This window comes from Urocitellus parryii, chromosome 8 (genome assembly GCF_045843805.1).
Source record: "Urocitellus parryii isolate mUroPar1 chromosome 8, mUroPar1.hap1, whole genome shotgun sequence".
NCBI classification, from domain to species: Eukaryota; Metazoa; Chordata; class Mammalia; order Rodentia; family Sciuridae; genus Urocitellus; species Urocitellus parryii.
The window spans coordinates 153156809-153175716 of NC_135538.1; the positions used below are offsets into that span (position 1 = coordinate 153156809).

An 18908-nucleotide genomic window follows, 5' to 3' on the forward strand; every position below is an offset into this window, starting at 1 on the left:
TTCTCAGCAGCAGTTTAAGGAGTGCAAGATCCATGTGGTGTATCTTGAGTAGATCCTTCTCTATTGCCTATTTTTTGCTCAGACATATTTGCATCCTCAGTAGAGTCTTCTGTGGCATGAATGCCTTCTAAAACTATTTTTATGCTAGTTCTTGTTACTAGATATCGGCCTTTTTTTCTGAACATTAATGTAATTCCTCCAAAGAACCCCCTGAAGAAGGAACTACTGTTGTTCTGTTACCCTTATTTTGATTTTAGGGAAACCAAGGCACAGAGAGGTTATGTAACTTTCTGAATCTTACACAGGTAGAAATAGGGTGCTGCAGTTTCAATCCAGTGAATCTGTCTCAGAGTCAAGCTCTCAACCCCTACACAACACTTACCTTTGCATTCAGAAACGTGTGGCTCTGTTCCTGTCCTCTTGGGGTATAACCCCAGGCATTCATCTGCTGCTGGGTAGCAACACTTCGATGCTTCTATCCTGAGCATGGAATTTGTTTTAACATTTCAGAATTTACTATAGCCCTATAATTTTATCAGAAATATTTTGAAATATTTTTTGAGGTATGTATTTTTTTTTTAATTTAAGAATTTTTTTCTGTAGTATAAAAATTTCTACCTATTAGATTCACATTTCCATTTATTCTCTGTGTCATTTCCATTTCTTTTCTGTATCACTCAGACCTATTATGGACATGAGAAATATTGAAATGGGTAGTACTGAAGCTCTACAAATAGTTTTAGCTACCAGATTTGTGGAGGAAGTATTGTTGTTATTTTTGAGAAATCAAATTATGGATTTGAGTCCTAAAATTCTGAAAAGAATTTTGGAATCTTCAACACACTCTTTAGAAGGTAACTACCAATCTTTGTATAGACTTCAGTGCATGTCTTGTCAGGTAACTTTACTCTGTAGGTACATGGAATGTCCTGGGTCCATTCCTTAAGCTGAGTTGCTGCACTGGACTTTGATAAAACAGTCAATAACCAACTTCACGACTGCCCAAAGAGCTTAGCCACCTGTACAGGGACATCTTTTTAAAATATGGATTTAACTATCAATGGTCTTTCTTTTGTCTAAATTTGAGTTCCCAATTAAAGCAAATACAAAATTCTTTCTTTGGGCTTTACGTGTATGTGACTAAGAAAGTATTCAAGAGAATTTTGAAAATCAAATGTATTTGCAACCAAGTTTATAAAAATTTTGAAGCAAATGTTTAAAATAACTGTCCAAATAACTTCTTTAAAAAGCAGTTCAAAGCACAGAAATAGTGTTTACAGGAGTGTCCACACGAAAGAGCAGACCCAACGAGTACACATGAAAAAGAAAACTTGGACTGCAGAGAAAAAGCAGGAACGTTCTCTTAGAAGAGTAAAGAGGGGAAGAAAGGAAAACTGGGAGGTCCATAGTGCATGCTGCTGAGCCAAAGATGTGCCAATGCTGATGACTGACTAAGCCAGGGAAGGTGAGTCTGTGCTCTCAGCCAGGGTGAAGGCCAGAGCTAGGAAAGAGAAACACTCTGAAGCCCAAGATGGGTGTGAGGGGAGCCAGCATCCAGCAGAGCTGTCTGCCCAGACCAGGGGTGGGGTAGGGGTGCTGACTGTCTGCCTGGGGGCGCCATGGGAATGTTTTACAGCCCAGGAGGTCTGAGCCCCCAGAGACTGTGCTTGGGCACTTCCATCATGGTGATATAGCTCCAAGGTGTTTCTAACCTCCTGTTTCTTTACTTTTCACTAAAGAATAATTATTTACTAAAAGTCGTAGTGAATGCTGGACAGCTTTTGTTGAGAACTATTTTTAAAAAGTTAACTTGGTTATCCATTAACTTGGTTATCCATTAACTTGGTTATTCTGATGGAGTTAGTGGGGGAGGCAGCAGCCTGGACAGTATGCGTTTTTAAAGATTTATATTACAGTTTTGTTTGAGTGCTTCATATGTTCTAGTAGCCACGACGTGTTTGCAGAGTTTTTACCTGAAGGGCCTAGTTCACAGGCTGTATGAATGGGTTCTGGTACTCTAGGTTCACCCAGAAGGAAGAGGAAAAGGAAAGGAGAATAGGGAACCATTTATATTCAGGAATGAGCCTTCCTTCTCCCAAGCCATGATCAGGTACTACTCTTCCTGGAATAGAAAAATCAATTTTTAACACATATCTACATATATATTTATATGTGTATTCATACATATGTTTGTCTATTTGTTTGATCATCTTTTTTTCCCCTTTTAGTCTCTGTCATTGAGAAAAATTAGAACAGAGGATATTTGAAATAGACAATAGAAAAAAAGAAACAAATTAAATGTGAAATACAAGTGAGGTTTATTAACAATCTAATAGGCAAAATAATGTTGGGGAAAAGACAACATAAAACTCCAGTTTAACCAAAGATGGCACTTTCTGGCATGTGTGTCAGGGCACAAAATTACCATAATTTATACACTATAATTTTATTTTCCTGAATTAAAAAGCACATTGAGATTCAGAGTTTTGTGAATGGTCTGGGTCCTTGTACTTTTTCTCTGCTATATTTGACCTTCAGCCTTAGCAAATCTGCTAAAAGTGTGTGATGGGGAGTCAGGAATCTAAAACCTTTCAATCTGGGGACAGAAGAAAACCACTTGATGATTTTAGAAGTGCTACAAACCATATGACATTTGCAGTTTTCCTGCCCGCTCTGGATCTCTTTTTCCCAGTGCATCTCTTTTCATGTGAGCAGGTCTGAGGCTGTCACACCTGGTATATCTCGTCATAGTCTCATTCTAAGAATCCACAATAAGTCTGTTAACTGAGGGGAGGTGGGCAGTGTGCCTGTTTATTTTTTTCAGACAACAGTGATTGTCCCTTGCCTATAATTCCAGTGGCTCAGAGGCCCAGGCCGGAGGATCATAAATTCCAAGCCAGCTTTGACAATCTAACAAGGCCCTAAGCAACTTAGACCCTGTCTCAAAATAAAAGATAAAAAGGTCTGGGGGGTGTAGCTCAGGTGTTAAGCACCCCTAGGTTTAATCCTCAGTACCCTGTGTGTGTGTGTGTGTGTGTGTGTGTCTGTGTGTGTGTGTGAAAATTTCCAAAATCAAAATCTGCATCAGGAAGCTAAGGAGAAACTTGGTTTGAAGAGACTTTCAACCTTATTCAGACCTATTTCTTTCTTTCTTTCTTTTTTTTTGGTCTGGTTTTGGTTTTGTTTTCTTAGTGTGATTAGCCTTATTTTAACACCAATAATCTTATCAAAGGACTCCCAGGAAGGAATTTGTAGGCTCTGTAATGACCTTAATCAAGTATTAGCCTAGTACTACAATTAATCCCCAACTCTACAAAACGTATGTTCCTTTGTCTCCAAAACCTGAGCAAGTTGAAAGTGGATGAATACAGGCAGTAAGGGAAGCCTGTTTGGAATTTCGTGGAGATCAGACAGGTTCAGCAGTCCGGGAAAGGGAAGAGAGGTAACTGATTACGCAAGCCCTCAAGCTTAGCTCTGTTCTCTTGTTCCCTGATTCAGACTTTTGCCAAAAAAAAAAAATAAAAAGTCAATAAATGTTGACTCAAATTAGGAAACAGGAGGGAGATTTAACTTGCAGTTGTTTTTCTACCGTTTCATATTCCCAAGCATAAAAGAGACTTTAGGTACTTTTGTCATGGCCAGCCTTAAACTTTACCCAGCACACAGACAATCAAAATGTGTTGGTTTAACGAGGAATACCTGCAGTACTGGAGATAAAGTCCAACCACACAAGAATCCATTTTATTTTAGACATTATCTGTACTCACGCCCAAGGAACCCCTACCTAATTTATGCCTACTAGGTGAAAATAGAAGGAAATGTGGGATGGGACTCCTTCTTAGTGACACTGACCGAATAAGATTAATCGCAATTTGCAGAAGCGCAAAGACAGGATAATGCAATACAAAGCAGAAGTAAAGCTTTTCAGCCCAAAGCAGTCAATACCTCTCCTCGCAGCCGCCCAATGAAAAGCTACGTTTCACTGACCAATCAAAACATCGAGGTTCTTTTTGCTCCACCCCCTTTGGTGACCTAATTTGGAAAACCCCAGCCAACGTAAGTGGTTTTCAATCAGGTCCGCATGAATATTATTTAAAGGGCTTGTTAGGTCTGGCGGCACTGTTCGCAGCCATGTCAGGTCGCGGCAAAGGAGGCAAAGGCCTGGGCAAGGGCGGCGCCAAGCGCCACCGCAAGGTGCTGCGCGACAACATCCAGGGCATCACCAAGCCCGCCATCCGCCGCCTGGCCCGCCGTGGCGGCGTCAAGCGCATCTCCGGGCTCATCTACGAGGAGACCCGCGGCGTGCTCAAGGTGTTCCTGGAGAACGTGATCCGCGACGCCGTCACCTACACGGAGCACGCCAAGCGCAAGACGGTCACGGCCATGGACGTGGTCTACGCGCTCAAGCGCCAGGGCCGCACCCTCTACGGCTTCGGCGGCTAAGACACCTGGTTTTCACCGTCGCTTACGTTACTCAAAGGCCCTTTTCAGGGCCGCCCACGAGTTCATGTAAAGAGCTGGACTGGCCTTAAGGGATTATAAGGCTCCTTAGGGAAAATGACTTGACGAATCTTGGGGCAAGACGGAGATACAATGTACCCGGCAGCACATGTTTTAAGGGCTTAAAACGAGCACAAATAAAACCGAAAGGACAGAGGTGCTCCTACGTAATACGCTTGGAAGCTTTAGAAAAGCACCCCTCTTCGTGTGGCTGGGTGGTCTGAGGCGTTTGCACATAGCCTCATGTTTCATGACATGTATTGCACAATTGCAGCTTCTCAGGCAAAACACTCAATGGGCCGTGAAGTTCAGTATTGCGGTGGGGGGATTATTAACATTTGCACTGTACTACTGACTAAAGTGAGGCCCTGTAATGTGCCTCAGGACTACAGGAAAAATGATTGGCTATATTGTAAGGCCTGTACAAAAACTTGGAAAACTGGAGACAGGTTGGTAACACCAAGAGCAACCTGTAGGGAGCCCCAGTATTGTAACTTGGGGTTTGGTGGTGAGGCATCCTTCATCCTGTATGGGCTCACTGCCAGGTCAGACAAATGAAGCATGGTCTTAGACCATTCTCACAATTCCAGCCTCATAGGAACATGAGGAACATCAGCTTAAAGGCAGCCAAGAACTGGGTTAATTAGCTACACATAGAAATCTGTTAGGTTATGTTCCATTTTAGTGCAAAATTTTTGCAAAAAGCCAAAATATATAAATGAGAGGTGAGGACCTAGTGAGCCACCGAAGAACATACTGGAATGCACTGCATAGTTTTGTACAGTTACTCCTGAAACCACAGCTGAAAACAAGTTTACATTAGCATAGACTTAATATTTATGATAGTTATGTAAGAATGCTAAATCAAATTAAGGAAAAATTAAAAATTTAAGGTACTTCAGCTTGGACCCTGTGTACTTATACAATTTTTAGGACAGGAAGATTTAATTTGGGCCCTAACAACTGCAGTCACAAATATTTCTATAAAGGTTTAAGGTAACTGTTATAGTTATTTCAGTGTATCTTGGCCTGTGGACTGCTCTGGCACTCTCATAAATAAGATATATTAAAATATTAAGATCAGCCAGGTGCTGTGGCACACACCTGTAATCTCATGGCTCTGGAGGCAGAGGCAGGAGAATTTCGATTTCAATTCTAGCCTCACCAATATAGTGAGGCAGGAAGCAACTCAAGGAGAGCCTGCCTCTAAGTAAAATACAAAATATGGCTAGGGTTATGGCTCAGTGGTAGAGTGCCCTGAGTTCAATCCCCAGTACCACCACGCCCCCCCCCCAAAAAAAAATTAAGATGACATTCCTACTAGACCAATAGTTTCAAAATACACATTATGAAAGATGACGTTTGTTGATGTATCAGTCATCTCATAGCATAAACACTACTTGACATTCTTGCAACTGTACACAGAAAGTATATTCAACCATCACACAGGAGGAACATTAAAGTTAATGAAAGGTTCAACTTCCCTATCCCCAATCCTGAACACCATGATTAATAATTCAGTCAATGGACACCAGGGAAACTGACTAGAATTATACACCTTAAAAGGGTAAACTGTGGACTTAAGCATTTTTTTTTTTTCAACAAAATGAGGCTTATTTCTATGCTGACTTCTTCCTGTTCTCCATTTTGATAATTCAAGCAGATAATTCCACAAAGCAGACCCTCTTCTACAGCACACCCTTCTCTACCCCAACTACATTTGCCATCTCATGTGGTCAACTTTGACTACCTCACTAGTGTAACTCACCTTGCTAGTACAATATAAGCACTAACTAGTTTTATATTTTTCCAGTGTCAAGCCATTTTAAAAATGTGGGTGGCTCTTAAAAGAGCCTTTGGGTTCGTAGACAATTGGGCTTATCTCCTCTCCTCACTTCTTCGAAGCCGCCTTCCTAGGGTTGGCTTTCTGCAGAGCCAGCTTGGGCTTCCCAGTCTTGGGCTTCCCTGCTCTGGCCTTGGCAGGGCTCTTCCGCTGCTGGATGCCCTTGGCTCCTTTGGTCTTCCTTCCACTCGCCGGAGCTTTCTTAGGTGTAGGCCTGGGCTTTTTGGTTCCCTTGTTGGTTTTGGCACCCTTTGGGGACCTCGAGTCCCTGGACAGGACCAGCTTCTTAGCCTTGGCAGAAGCAGGCTTTCTGACCTTGGCCTTGGTGGCTTCAGGAGCAGCCTTTCTGCTGAGCTTGAAGGAGCCAGAGGCACCAGTACCCCTGGTCTGCACCAAAACACCCTTGCCCACCAGACTCTTAAGCGCCAACTTGATGCGGCTGTTATTCTTCTCAACGTCATATCCTGCGGCCGTCAGGGCCTTCTTGAGCGCAGCCAAGGACACACCTGCTCGCTCCTGGGACTCAGAAAGAGCCTCAGTGATCAACTTGGACACCGAGGAACTCCGAGCCTTGCGACCTGCACCTGTCAGGCCGACCGCCTTCTTCCCCCGCCTTTTGGCAGGCGGCTTCTCCATTGGGCCTGGAACAGGATCAGTGGGAGCTGCAGGAGCTGTTTCTGACATAGCACAAGAAGAAGGACGGTAACAACCACCTACAAGCGTGAAAAGTGGCCGGGCCTCAGGGCCTTATATAGGGCAGGGCGCGCTGTGATTGGTGCATCGCTCAGGCACCGCCCCCGCCCCCGGAGGAGGAGCATTTGTGTTTGTTTACCTCGAAAAGTTGCATCCCACAAAACTGGTGGGTAGCAAACCGCCTAGGTTCCACCGCAGGATGGTTCCTAGAGACTCACATTTCATATGCCTTTTAACCTTTCAGTGACAAATGACCCTACATGACAAATCTTTTCGAGAAAGCCCTCGATTCTTTGTCAAATTCAAGAGAAAGAACCAAACATCCTCTTTTCCTTGTTAATTCAAAAAAAATTTCTAGTAGAAAATTTACTTCCTGTCTTCCGAATGGCCTTCCATATGGGTGGCTTCTTATTGGTGAAGGAAAGAAATTATTCATGCCCCGATTTTTATTGAAATTTACTTATATATGTGAAGGAAGTAACACAGATCTCTTAGCTGTCTCATTGAGGAGTTAGAGAATGTATAATTACCTAAAAACTGCAGAGTATGTCCTTATTTAACCAAGGATCATCAAATAAAACACAATCAACAGGGATGAGGGCTGTCTGTGATTAAAACTACCTCCCAGTTCCTGGAGCTATATGGAAGACCTTCAAGGACAGGGTGGTAGCCGTGATCTCATGAGATCTGCTTGGCCCAAATCAGGCCACCTTCATGAATGGTGTCCTACCCTGGGTTTCCTTTGTCCTTTGTTAATTCAATATCCCCCCCCCCCCCATCCCAGATAAACAGTCCTTGCCCCTAATTAACTATAAACGGTGAGGCAGGAACCTTGAAGTCCTAGTGGAAACTGCAGACCCAATCTCTAAGACTGGACTGGCAGGTGTGGTTGCAAATGTGCTGGAAAATGTTCTTGAAAGAATGCCCTGTATGTGGCCCTGAGCTTCTCCCCACATGCACTGTAATTCTTGATTTATAAATATTTTTCTATAAGGAGATCCCAGGTGCATTTTTCTGAGCACCCTATATTTTTATATGTTTGTCTCTCTGACCCTCCATGATACCTGGGAGCTTCTGTGCCATTAAGTGTTAGTGGCTTATGGATCAGGGTATGGATCAGGCTGATTCTTATATTTACAGGTTGACAGAAGTTATCATTCCATTTCTTTAAAAGCAACAAAGAATTGATGAATTTAGGAAATTCTTACATTGTATTAAAAAAAAAAAAAGAAAAGGAACCATGATTCATATTTTACCTTAGCTGAAAAGGTATCGTAAAAACAGGCACACACACACATGCACACACACACATGCACACACATATGCATTACCTGTCCTGTAACAGTTGTAAAAAGAAAAATAAGACTTATGTATGATATAGATATTCCCCCAGAACAGGAATCAAAAGTCCAAGGGAGGGACTGGAGCTGTGGCTCAGTGGTAAAGAGCTTGCATAGCATGTGTGAGGCACTGGGTTCAATCCTCAGCACCACATAAATAAATAAAATAAAGGTTATAAAGGTATTGTGACCATCTACAACATATATATCTCCCCCATCAGCAGAATATTAGACATTCATAAAAATTGCATTTCTAACCAGTTACCTAAAAAATCATATATTAATAGCATGATAACTACATTTGCTTTATATCTATTTTTTTAATTTTTAATATTTACTTTTAGTTGTAGTTGGGCACAATACCTTTATTTTATTTATTTATTTTTATGTGGTGCTGAGGATCACTCCCAGGGCCTCACTTGTGCTAAGCGAGTGCTCCACCACCGAGCCCCAACCCCAGCCCTTTATATGTATCATATTGTGTGTACACTATGTATGTTCATATTCATATAGATAGATAGCTATCTCAGATATATATAATAAATAAGAGATACTAGGAGTTGTTTGTTTGTTTTTTTAATGTTTCTCTTTTCACGAATTTCTACAGTGAATATCTAACACTCTTACACTCAGGGGAGAAAAACAAAAAATGAGTTCTTCAGCCAGGTGTCTATGGTTCCTTCCTTGATTGTTACATGTACCTCCATTTGTCTTTTTCCACTGTCACTCATTTTCATGGTTTGACTTGTGAGATAAAGCAGGGTCCATCAGGGGAAGCAGAGGTGGAGAGATGTCTAGAGGCTGTCTGTTCCTCCTGGGGAAAGAAAGAGATTGACTAGTTAGTTCACTGCTGCAGCCCAGCCACGTCATTAGACTGGACTCGGAGAACAATATGATGACTATGGCGACTGGTACTCACTGGATGTTCTCGCTGTGCCAGGCACTGTTTGAAGCATTTCCTAGAAGCCAGTGCCTTTGGTCATTGCCACAACCTTATGAGGTTATCAACTGTCATTCATCCTGCTTACAGATGAGGACAGTAAGGCCCAGAGAGGTTGAGTTTCAGGGGCACAGCTCTTGGATGACAGACCTCTGCAGTAAGCCCTCTGGTCTGCACTTAAAGGAGACATAGTGACAGGAAGCAGAGGTGAAGATGGTCCAAAGTGGGACATCGGCTTGGACGTGCCCTGCAGAGCTGCCTGAGAGGCATGGAGAAAGCCCTCAAGTGAGGGCAGGCTGGGGTTCATGCCAGGGGCTCCCACGTGGGGCAGCTGCTTTCTTATCTCAAGTGCTCATTCCTATGAGCAGCTGACAGAGGAAGCCACTCCCATGTCCCCCACTTCCATCTTCCTTTCAAAGAAGTACAGTCAGAAGAAAAGCATAGCTAATGGAAAGTTCCCAAATAAATGCTTAGTGTGATTCTTGCAGCGTTATGTAACAATTTTTCCTTTTCTTTACAAGTAAACAAGGCAGATCTCATTTTATGCTCTCCAGTGTCCAAACTCAGCCAGAGTAATGCATGCAGGGACTGCATAAGAGAATACCCCTGTAATTCCTGTGGGCTGACACAGAAGTCTGGCCGAAAGATGTAGGTTTCTGTGACAAGTGTCCCACATTCAGATAACCTGATTGCTTGTAACTTGATTCATACTGTACCCAGGCCATTACTTCACTTGGGAAAGACAGAAACTTTTGTTGCATCTTTTGCATGTAGTAGTAAAAAAAAAAAAAGTAGTCACATTTAGATAGTTTTGAAAAAAGATCTGGCTGGAAGCACAGCCTGGTGGTAGGGGGGTGGGCATGAGGAAGGCACTCCTCTCTCTAGGTGACGAAGGACACTGTACCCCCCACCAACCTTTGGTGACCGCTCCTAATCCAAGGGGTGACCTCTGATGTCACCATCGTATATTTAATAGACATGTTCTTACTTGCAGTCTTCACAAATCCAAGTAGCACACATGTTCTCCGAACACCCTTGAAAAGGCACCCCATTTAAGGACTATGCTGGAAGCCCCTCTTCCCTGTGCTCACACCCCGCTCCACACCCCTTTCTAGTCTCCTGCCTGCAGTGAAGGCGATGGAAATGGTCCTCTGAACAGTTGAGAGTAGAACCAATAGAGCTTTATTTCTCCTCTTTTCTCATGGCTGGATCATTCCTCAAGGCCACCCCATGCTCTCTTGCTAACATTGAGTTGTTTGAGGATCAATTCGATTGATGTAGTAAGACAGGACAGTGCCAGACACATACTGAGTACTACACCACTGTGGACCACTAGAGCCATCAGCCATCGGCACGGAGGTTAATATGGGTATTTGCAGATCGTGACCCTGCCTGGTCCCCCTTTCCCTGAAAGTCATCCCTGTCTCTTATTCTGTGCAATCACTTCCCATAACTTGCTGGCTGCCTGTCTTCCTCAGGTGACATGTAAGCTCAATGAAGGCAGCAACCTTCTCCTTTTCCAAGGAGACTGGCCTGGGGGGTGACTCCTTAGCAGGTGACAGACCAAGAACCAGACACGGGTCCTTCAGTGCAGGGGAGAGTAGGAAGACCCTTCTTGGATCATCCTAAGACTATGGCTATGCTCCGTCTAGGCTAGGTGTTGTCACTGCCTCGTCAGAAGCCATCATGGGCCCTTTAAATGGGCACAGAAGGGTAGGAGGAAGCGGGAGAGGTCAAGCAGAACGGGGAGGACACAGAACTGGACATGACAACAGAATGTGCTGGCTCTTCCTCCGTTGAGTCCTGTTCGTTTCTCTGCGGGGACGCACAGGCATTCTGAAGTCGGAATTTGCTTGTTTCCCTGGCAGGGAGGTGGCGTCAAGACTGAGCTCCAGCCCAGCAAGGAGGGCGGGGATGACTTGGGCCACTGCCAGGCCTGGTCATGACAATCTGGCTCTCTCAGAGGCCTCTTCCCTTCTCCCTTCGTCTGCTGCCCTGATGCTCAGTCTCTGGCCAGGATCTCTGAGACCAGAGGATGCCCCGAGGATTTAATGGAAGAAGACTTTCTCCCTGAAAGACTGTGGCAGGAGCTCCACTCCCTCACCTTTGTGAGACGTCAGATAATGAAATAATTCACTTCTGTGGCGTTTACTCAATAAGGTTTTGGTTTCGGTACCAGGGATTGAACTCAGGGGCACTCAACCACTGAGCCCTATTTTGAATTTTATTTAGAGACAGGGTCTCACTGAGATGCTTAGTGCCTTGCCATTGCTGAGGCTGACTTTGAACTCCCCATCCTCCTGCCTCAGCCTCCCAAGCCACTGGGAGTGAAGGCGTGCATGACCGTGCCCAGCTAAACCCACTAAGTTTTGAGGGTTTATTTAATACAACAGCAAGTATTGCTTACCTTGCTTTGCTGTGAGGTTGATCTGTTGAGGCAAACTCAATCTTGCCATTCATACTAGCATGGACGCCACATGTGCTCTCCTTTGTGATGATAAACAAATATCACCCCCCTGCAAACCTCAAGCACTGCCAAGCTTCTGGAATGCTAGCTGGCTCTCTTTAGACCTCTGGGCATGAGGGGCTCATGCTCGGCTCTTGTTGCCTTGATTAAGCACTGAGAATGTCACACACCTATGGTCCTCACCCCCCAACACTGCTCCTTTTTGGATATCTTTTTCCCCCTCCATGACACTTTCTAACAGACCACATATTTGACTTTCTATGCTCTTCTGTTTGACTCTCCTTGAGTCCTAGCTTCCAGAAGGCAGTGATTCTGACTTTGTTCACTGCATGTACACACATGTAGAACAGTGCTTGTTGTTCAAAAATATATAAAATCGGTCCATTAATCCCATTGTTTTTGTACATCTACTATTTACCACGCTCAGGGATAGACCCTAAGGATATTGTGGTAATGAAATCACAACTCACAAGTCTCAGCAATTAGGTGGAAATGGTAGAAAAGTTACACAGAACAGTAGGGAGATGGAGCTCAGAACTCGCCCAGGGGAGGGAAACAGCTGATGTGTGCATGCATACGTGGCCACAGTGTGGGGCAGGACAGAGGGGCAGCAGAGGTCCCCCAGGGGAGGGGCAGTGGGAGAGACGGTCAAGCCAGGTTTGTCTCAGGTGTTCCTAGAGGATCCTGAAGGCAAGAAAAACTCTTTTAAGCCAGGAGCAGACCACCCTCGAGGCCTAAGCTCAAATGATAGGGGGTTGGAGGTGGTTGTTCCTTTTCCTCACTTCCAGTTGATTGACATTCCCTCTGCCCTCCTAGGAATTGATTGGGCCTAGTTCTGTCTCGGCCTCCTAAGAGTCTAAAGTCCTGAGCACTCTCTTCAAGCACTCTAAAAACTCCTGGCCCTGCTGTCTGCTGGGCACAGGCCTCCGTGACCTCCACTTGAGGCTAGCGAGTTTTCTCCATGTAAGATTTCAGATCCTGCATCATCTCTGTAGAATTATTTTTATATTGTGTGTGTGTTGGTGCTGGGGATTGAACCCAGGGCCTTGTGCATGAGGCAAGCACTCTACAAACTGAGCTATATCTCCAGGCAAATTTTATATATTTTTTTAATTTCTAAAAATGTATTTCATTCAGAACTAAATTCCAAATGTGTCTTTTAAAATCCAGAACACAAGGCCCATTACCCACATTGTTTAAGAATGTTTAACCGTAGAAATGGAAATGTATTAAAAATTAAAATTTCCAGTGTATTTTGTTCTATAGCTAAGTTTGGGCCTAACAGATAAAAAACTTGAAAGGAAAATTGAGGGCAAGAATATAGAAAGAAAAGAGATCAAAGGAGAAAGGCATTATAAAGGTTTATTCTTATTGCTCTTGAAACCAATTCTTTTACTTTTGGACAACTTGAATGGCCAGAGGATTAGCCTAGGTTTGCAAATGATAAGGTCAAGATTTTGCCTCAGGGTTACCTCCAACAGGTAGATCTATTTCCTCAAAAGGAGACAAGTCCACCATCTCTGCCACTTTGTCCCTTCCAAGCCAGAAGTGAGATCTAACACAAGGAACTAACAACCACAGTGAAATAAAGACAGATTTTCTATGGATTGTTCTGCAAATAGCTCATTGGATGACAGGGTGACCTGAATATTTAAATGATTCAACCACAGTTCGACTTTCTTTCTTCCTCAGAACTGAGGTTAGAAGTAGCAAGAAAGTAGCTTTCTCCAGATTCACTGTCATTTTTCTAATTTATAATCACCCCAGAGGAATTGAGGACAGGGCAAGCTGAATGTTAAATTCAAAGAATTTAGCCAAAGCTCAGAATATCTTGCACAAAAGGTCACACACAGGCAGCTGTGTACTCTGCCAAGTTAATTTTATAACTGGTCATCCAGTATTATGCAGGGTAAAGGCTGAGAAAAATTAATTTTAATGACTTCAATTTAGAATCACTAGGATTGTTTGATAAAGTGGTGAATCTATATCCCCTTCCAAATCAGGAAGATTCAAAACCAATGTTGTTTTTATGTCCTTAAGAACATGCCTAGAGATCTTTAATCTTTATAATCTTCTAGAAGGTACGTCTATTACCTTTCTCTTTAGGGTACAGATGAAAACATGAGGCACAGAGAGATCAAAAGACTTCATTCAAAGTCTTGGTGCTTACAAAGAGTCAAACTTAAGAGACTCTGTCCCCAGAGGCTTTTTTTTTTTTTCTTGTTTTTCTTTTCTTTTTTTCTTTCTTTCTTTTTTTTTTTTTTTTTTTAAATCATGGAATAGTGTTCTGCAGCCATTTTATTAGAATTCCATTTCTGGAACAAGTGTTATTTTTCCATTTCATTTAATTCTCACCTGTCTTTATACGTAGGCAATTATTAGCATCCCACAGTCTCAAGAGGGTTGAGTTTGTCAAACCATTAACTCATCTAGTTAATTATTAGCACACCTTTACTTATGTGCAAGTTATATCAAACCATAGGATGACTTCAACCGGCAAAGTAAAATAAGATTTTTATAAAAGAGGAGAGAAAAAAACCCTGAAGACTGGGTCTAAAAATAGGATATTGTGGTAGCTCATTATTTTCAAAAGAGCCCAGTGTGAATAGTCTATTCCTGTATAGATCAAGGACTTTTTTTTCCCCTTTGTTGGGGATGGATCCCTGAGCCCTGTACTAAGCAAACACTACACCCCTGAGCTACACTCCCAGCATCCAAGGACTTTCAATGAAATTTTTAAAATCAAATTTTAAACTTCGACTAATTATTTTAGCAGTTTACTTTTCCTTACAGTGTGAAGAAAATAAGTGCTCATTGCTCAATGACTGTCAAGGAAGATCTAGAGATAGTTTGGGTTTTGTTTTGTTTCGTTTTTTGTTGTTTTGGGGTAAAAGGCATCTTAACTGTTTTACTACTTTGAATTTGGGATAGGTTAAAAAAAATAAAGTTATCAGAGAAAACTGGTTATTATGTTAGGATGCAAACATAAATCATAGGTATATAAAAACAAAAAAAGCTCACAGTCTTATTTTAAAGTGATGATACATATTCAATTGAATTTATTACATTACAAAACAGTACCAACTTTTAAAAAAAATAAACATGCTAAATGGTCATTCTCTTGTATTTACTCAATATTCATCTATATTATTAAAGTTATAGAGTGTAACAATTCAGCTTTTAAACTGACAGAGTCCTTTTAATTTGTAACATTATAAAAATCAACCCTCCTTAAAAATTACATTATGATTTAATTTAATTCAATGCATGTTACAATTTTAAAATTTTAAATGAAACGTTTACTCATTTAACCAATAAACCTAGTGGGGAAAAAATTTTAGTAAATTCAAATTAATTAATAATCCCAAATGGAAAAAATAATAATCTCTAAGCTTCTGTAACCTATTAGTAGAGTATTATGTTTACATCATGCTATTAAAAAGAACCACTTTAAAGTAAATAATTAAGTTAGTGAGTTCATCCATAAGGTAATCTTGATTAGAAAGGTGATTTTTCCCTATAAATGTATATACCAAGTATTAAAATTCTCGTTTAAAAAGCTTTACATTTCCTTATATCCTATTTAAGCAAGACCTCTAAACTGTCAAAATTGTTACAGTCTAAGAGGTAACACCTTTAAAACAACTTGATTTCTTTAAAAAAATTAGGAGTTTTTAACTTATCTGTTTTAGTTTATTATACTCTTTCCAGGTGTCAAACCTGCAGACATCATAGGGTGCTTAAGTAATCTTGTAAGTACAATCACATTGCCTAAAATGTAAAAAAAGAGTCTGCTTTCTTGGTAGTAACTGGCTTGCTTAAGGGAAGATGTAATTTCAGCCAACCGAGTTTTGGAAAGGGGAAGTCGTTCCAGTGGAGACCGCGTGTGCCCCAGTCTACTAGCTTCTCAATTCCCTCACCCTCGCTCCAGCTCTTCACTGTCGCCAGCGTGGGTTGGTTTTCACCGCACTTGAAGCTGCCCTCTCCTCAACTGCAATCACAATCCAGGGTGCCTGTGGCCACTAGTTTTGTGCGCAAAACCACCAGACCAATTGCGGCAGAAGTGGAGCACTAGTACTCAGAGGAAAGATTGGCTTGTGTCTACCAATCAGATTTCGGCACACTGAAAATGTCGCAAAACTCAGTGCTTACTGCCTTAATCCAAGACAATGTGAAGCCAGTTTGACCATTTGGATTTGATTCTGTTTAATCCCCAACTAAATTCAGTGTTGTCCACAGCTCTCTTTGTGGGCATGTGGGTGGCTCTTAAAAGAGCCTTTGGGATTAGGTGTAAAAACGCTTACTTGGAAGTTCACTTGGAGCTGGTGTACTTGGTGACCGCCTTGGTGCCCTCGGACACGGCGTGCTTGGCCAGCTCCCCGGGCAGCAGCAGGCGCACCGCCGTCTGGATCTCCCGGGACGTGATGGTCGAGCGCTTGTTGTAGTGCGCCAGGCGCGAGGCCTCGCCCGCGATGCGCTCGAAGATGTCGTTCACGAACGAGTTCATGATGCCCATGGCCTTGGACGAGATGCCGGTGTCGGGGTGCACCTGCTTGAGCACCTTGTACACGTACACCGAGTAGCTCTCCTTGCGGCTGCGCTTGCGCTTCTTGCCGTCCTTCTTCTGCGCCTTGGTCACCGCCTTCTTGGAGCCCTTCTTCGGGGCAGGAGCGGACTTCGCTGGCTCAGGCATTTTAAAGCCTTAAAACAGCAGAAATACAATGAAAGTCTGAAGCAGATTTCTGCTATTTATAGGGCATTTATGCTAATGAAGGATGCAGAGCAAGTCTTACCTAATTGGAAGATAAACGGCAGTGCTGTCATCCAGGGGCAGAACTATGCAAATGAGGTATGGAAATACAGCTTTTCTATTGGTTTCTTAACTCATGCTTATTATGGCCAATCAGAGAGTCGGATTTACTAGCCAGGAAATGTCTATAAAAGCAGGCCTGTTCTACATACTTCCTGGCCTTATTTGTTTTGCTAGAACCTGTTTTCTCGTGTTGGTGTCTTGAGTGTGCAGATCTACGATGTCTGGTCGTGGCAAGCAGGGCGGCAAGGCGCGTGCCAAAGCGAAATCTCGGTCTTCTCGTGCTGGGCTGCAGTTCCCTGTTGGCAGAGTCCACCGTCTGCTGCGCAAGGGCAACTATGCTGAACGTGTCGGGGCCGGCGCGCCCGTCTACCTGGCGGCGGTGCTCGAGTACCTGACGGCCGAGATTTTGGAGCTGGCGGGCAATGCGGCCCGCGACAACAAGAAGACGCGTATTATCCCGCGTCACCTGCAGCTGGCCATCCGCAACGACGAGGAGCTCAACAAGCTGCTGGGCCGAGTGACCATCGCGCAGGGTGGCGTCCTGCCCAACATCCAGGCCGTGCTGCTGCCCAAGAAGACCGAGAGCCACCACAAGGCCAAGGGAAAGTGATCTGACATCTGAGCTTCCGGAAACACAATCAAACCCAAAGGCTCTTTTCAGAGCCCCCCACTTTCTCAAAGAAAGAGCTGATACTCATACTAACTAGCTTTTGTTTTGCTTATTGCTCCATGTTAATGTACCCGTAAGCTTTTATTCTGGAGGACAAGGTAAAAACTTGCCTATGGTAGGGAACTGTTAGTGGGGTAGTGACAACGTTTGTATGTACTTGGTCATATTCTCGGGACACCATTTATACGATCGTGTGACTGGTAAATTAAGCTCGAATCCCTAGCAGGCGAAATGGGGCTACTGTCATTACACTGCCAAGATCCTGTTTTCCTAGTTTCTAGGTTTAAAGTTTGGGGCCGGAGAGTAGTTTGCTTTGAATGGGAGTGCGAGGGCAGGGAAACCCAGCACGGCCAAGGCTTGCCCAGGCCTGGCATCCTGGGTTAGCCAAGCAGAGGAGTAACATATTCAGGACTCCCGGAGCTCCGCTGAAGCATTGGTTTTGAATGGTTTCGTTCCTCTATTAAAGTCTAATGTGTAGTGGAGTTTATTATTGTTAATCCAAGCAGAAACTGGTTCCTGCAGATGTGCCTTCTGCTTTTCAGATACTAACTTGAGTAGTGGGGTCTGGTGACATCGTCTCTATCTCCCTCCTTCCCAAAGCTGCTCTCAAAGGGGGGAAAAAAGTCTAGCATCTCAAATCTCAGTGAAGGCCAGGTGGTAGGAAATCAAATGGATATCTTAATGGCCACGTGTTAAATTTTGCAGCATTTTGAAAGTTATGGAGGCTGAGAACCACCAGACTTGAAGTGAATCTGGCCTCAGTGCTCAGATGCCTGACATTTACTGCATGTTGGAGAACATGGATCCTTACTTCCTTTGAGCCTTAACTATTGATTTATTTTCCATTTGGATTTAAACGCACCTCCCCCACTTCCTAGGTGTATGACCTTGGTTGGGTGTAGGTCTTTAACTCCTTTGGCCTCCACCTCTTCCTGTCTTTGTTCACTGTCCTTTGGAAGGAGCTGCTCAGCAGTGAAATCAGCTTGGGCTGATTAGGAGAGATGGCTTCTTAGGTATTTCCTGTGTGCCTGGCACTTGTCTGTGTGCTCCCAGCATATTAATTCACTTAATCCAACAACCTTAGGAAAAGTCTCTCACCCTATCATAGATTTAATAATAAAGAAACTGAGGAGCAGAGCTTAAATTAAGTCCCAAGGTCAGGACTACTAATGATTATTGTCAGAAATGGAAATAGAAAAATCAACACAAAATAGATGAACTTTATTTGCATACCAGAAAGTTCAAGATGGCATATTAAACTCTGTGAAGAGCTTAAGAGTGGAGGAGAGATAACTTCCCCAGAATCTACATGAAGAGAGGGAGGAGAAAAAAAAAAAAAAAGCCAGTGCTTTTTTGATTTAGCGTGTGACTGGTTTGGCAGAGAGATGGTTTCCAAGAGATACACCAATATGTGTTGAGTAAGGCAAGAAGATAGAAATTTGGAATAGAAATTTGAACTCTTTCCTGTGGCTCTAATAACAAAAGGTTGTATTTGAATACTGAGTGATACATTGTGAACTCTATTAACCTCCATGGTCCGTTCTCTTCAGCAAGTCTTCCAGTAAGGTCAAGGACCCGTGATGTTAACTTGTATCTAGTCAGCACAGAATCTGGCACACATAGACACTTGGTAAACAGGCGC

At 43.1% G+C, this 18908-nt stretch overlaps 4 protein-coding genes across 4 annotated transcripts; 2 read left to right on the plus strand and 2 right to left on the minus strand.

Annotated features, from left to right (window-relative positions):
- The first annotated feature begins 4131 nt into the window (after window positions 1–4131).
- On the plus strand, window positions 4132–4443 carry LOC113195962 (histone H4). The gene has a single exon (XM_026407683.2). The coding sequence runs from the start codon at window positions 4132–4134 to the stop codon at window positions 4441–4443; it is 312 nt and encodes a 103-aa protein (XP_026263468.1).
- Window positions 4444–6391: 1948 nt separating this feature from the next.
- Window positions 6392–7027, minus strand: H1-6 (H1.6 linker histone, cluster member). The gene has a single exon (XM_026407668.2). The coding sequence runs from the start codon at window positions 7025–7027 to the stop codon at window positions 6392–6394; it is 636 nt and encodes a 211-aa protein (XP_026263453.2).
- A 1917-nt stretch (window positions 7028–8944) lies between these two features.
- On the minus strand, window positions 8945–16563 carry LOC113195955 (histone H2B type 1-C/E/F/G/I). Its single transcript, XM_026407674.2, has 2 exons — window positions 16088–16563; window positions 8945–9190 (listed from the first exon to the last, which is right to left on the minus strand). Exon 1 carries the CDS (start codon window positions 16474–16476, stop codon window positions 16096–16098), a length of 381 nt encoding a protein of 126 aa, XP_026263459.1. The 5' UTR covers window positions 16477–16563; the 3' UTR covers window positions 8945–9190; window positions 16088–16095.
- Window positions 16564–16664: 101 nt separating this feature from the next.
- LOC113195953 (histone H2A type 1-C) lies at window positions 16665–17260 on the plus strand. Its single transcript, XM_026407672.2, has one exon. The coding sequence runs from the start codon at window positions 16814–16816 to the stop codon at window positions 17204–17206; it is 393 nt and encodes a 130-aa protein (XP_026263457.1). The 5' UTR covers window positions 16665–16813; the 3' UTR covers window positions 17207–17260.
- Window positions 17261–18908: the final 1648 nt, after the last annotated feature.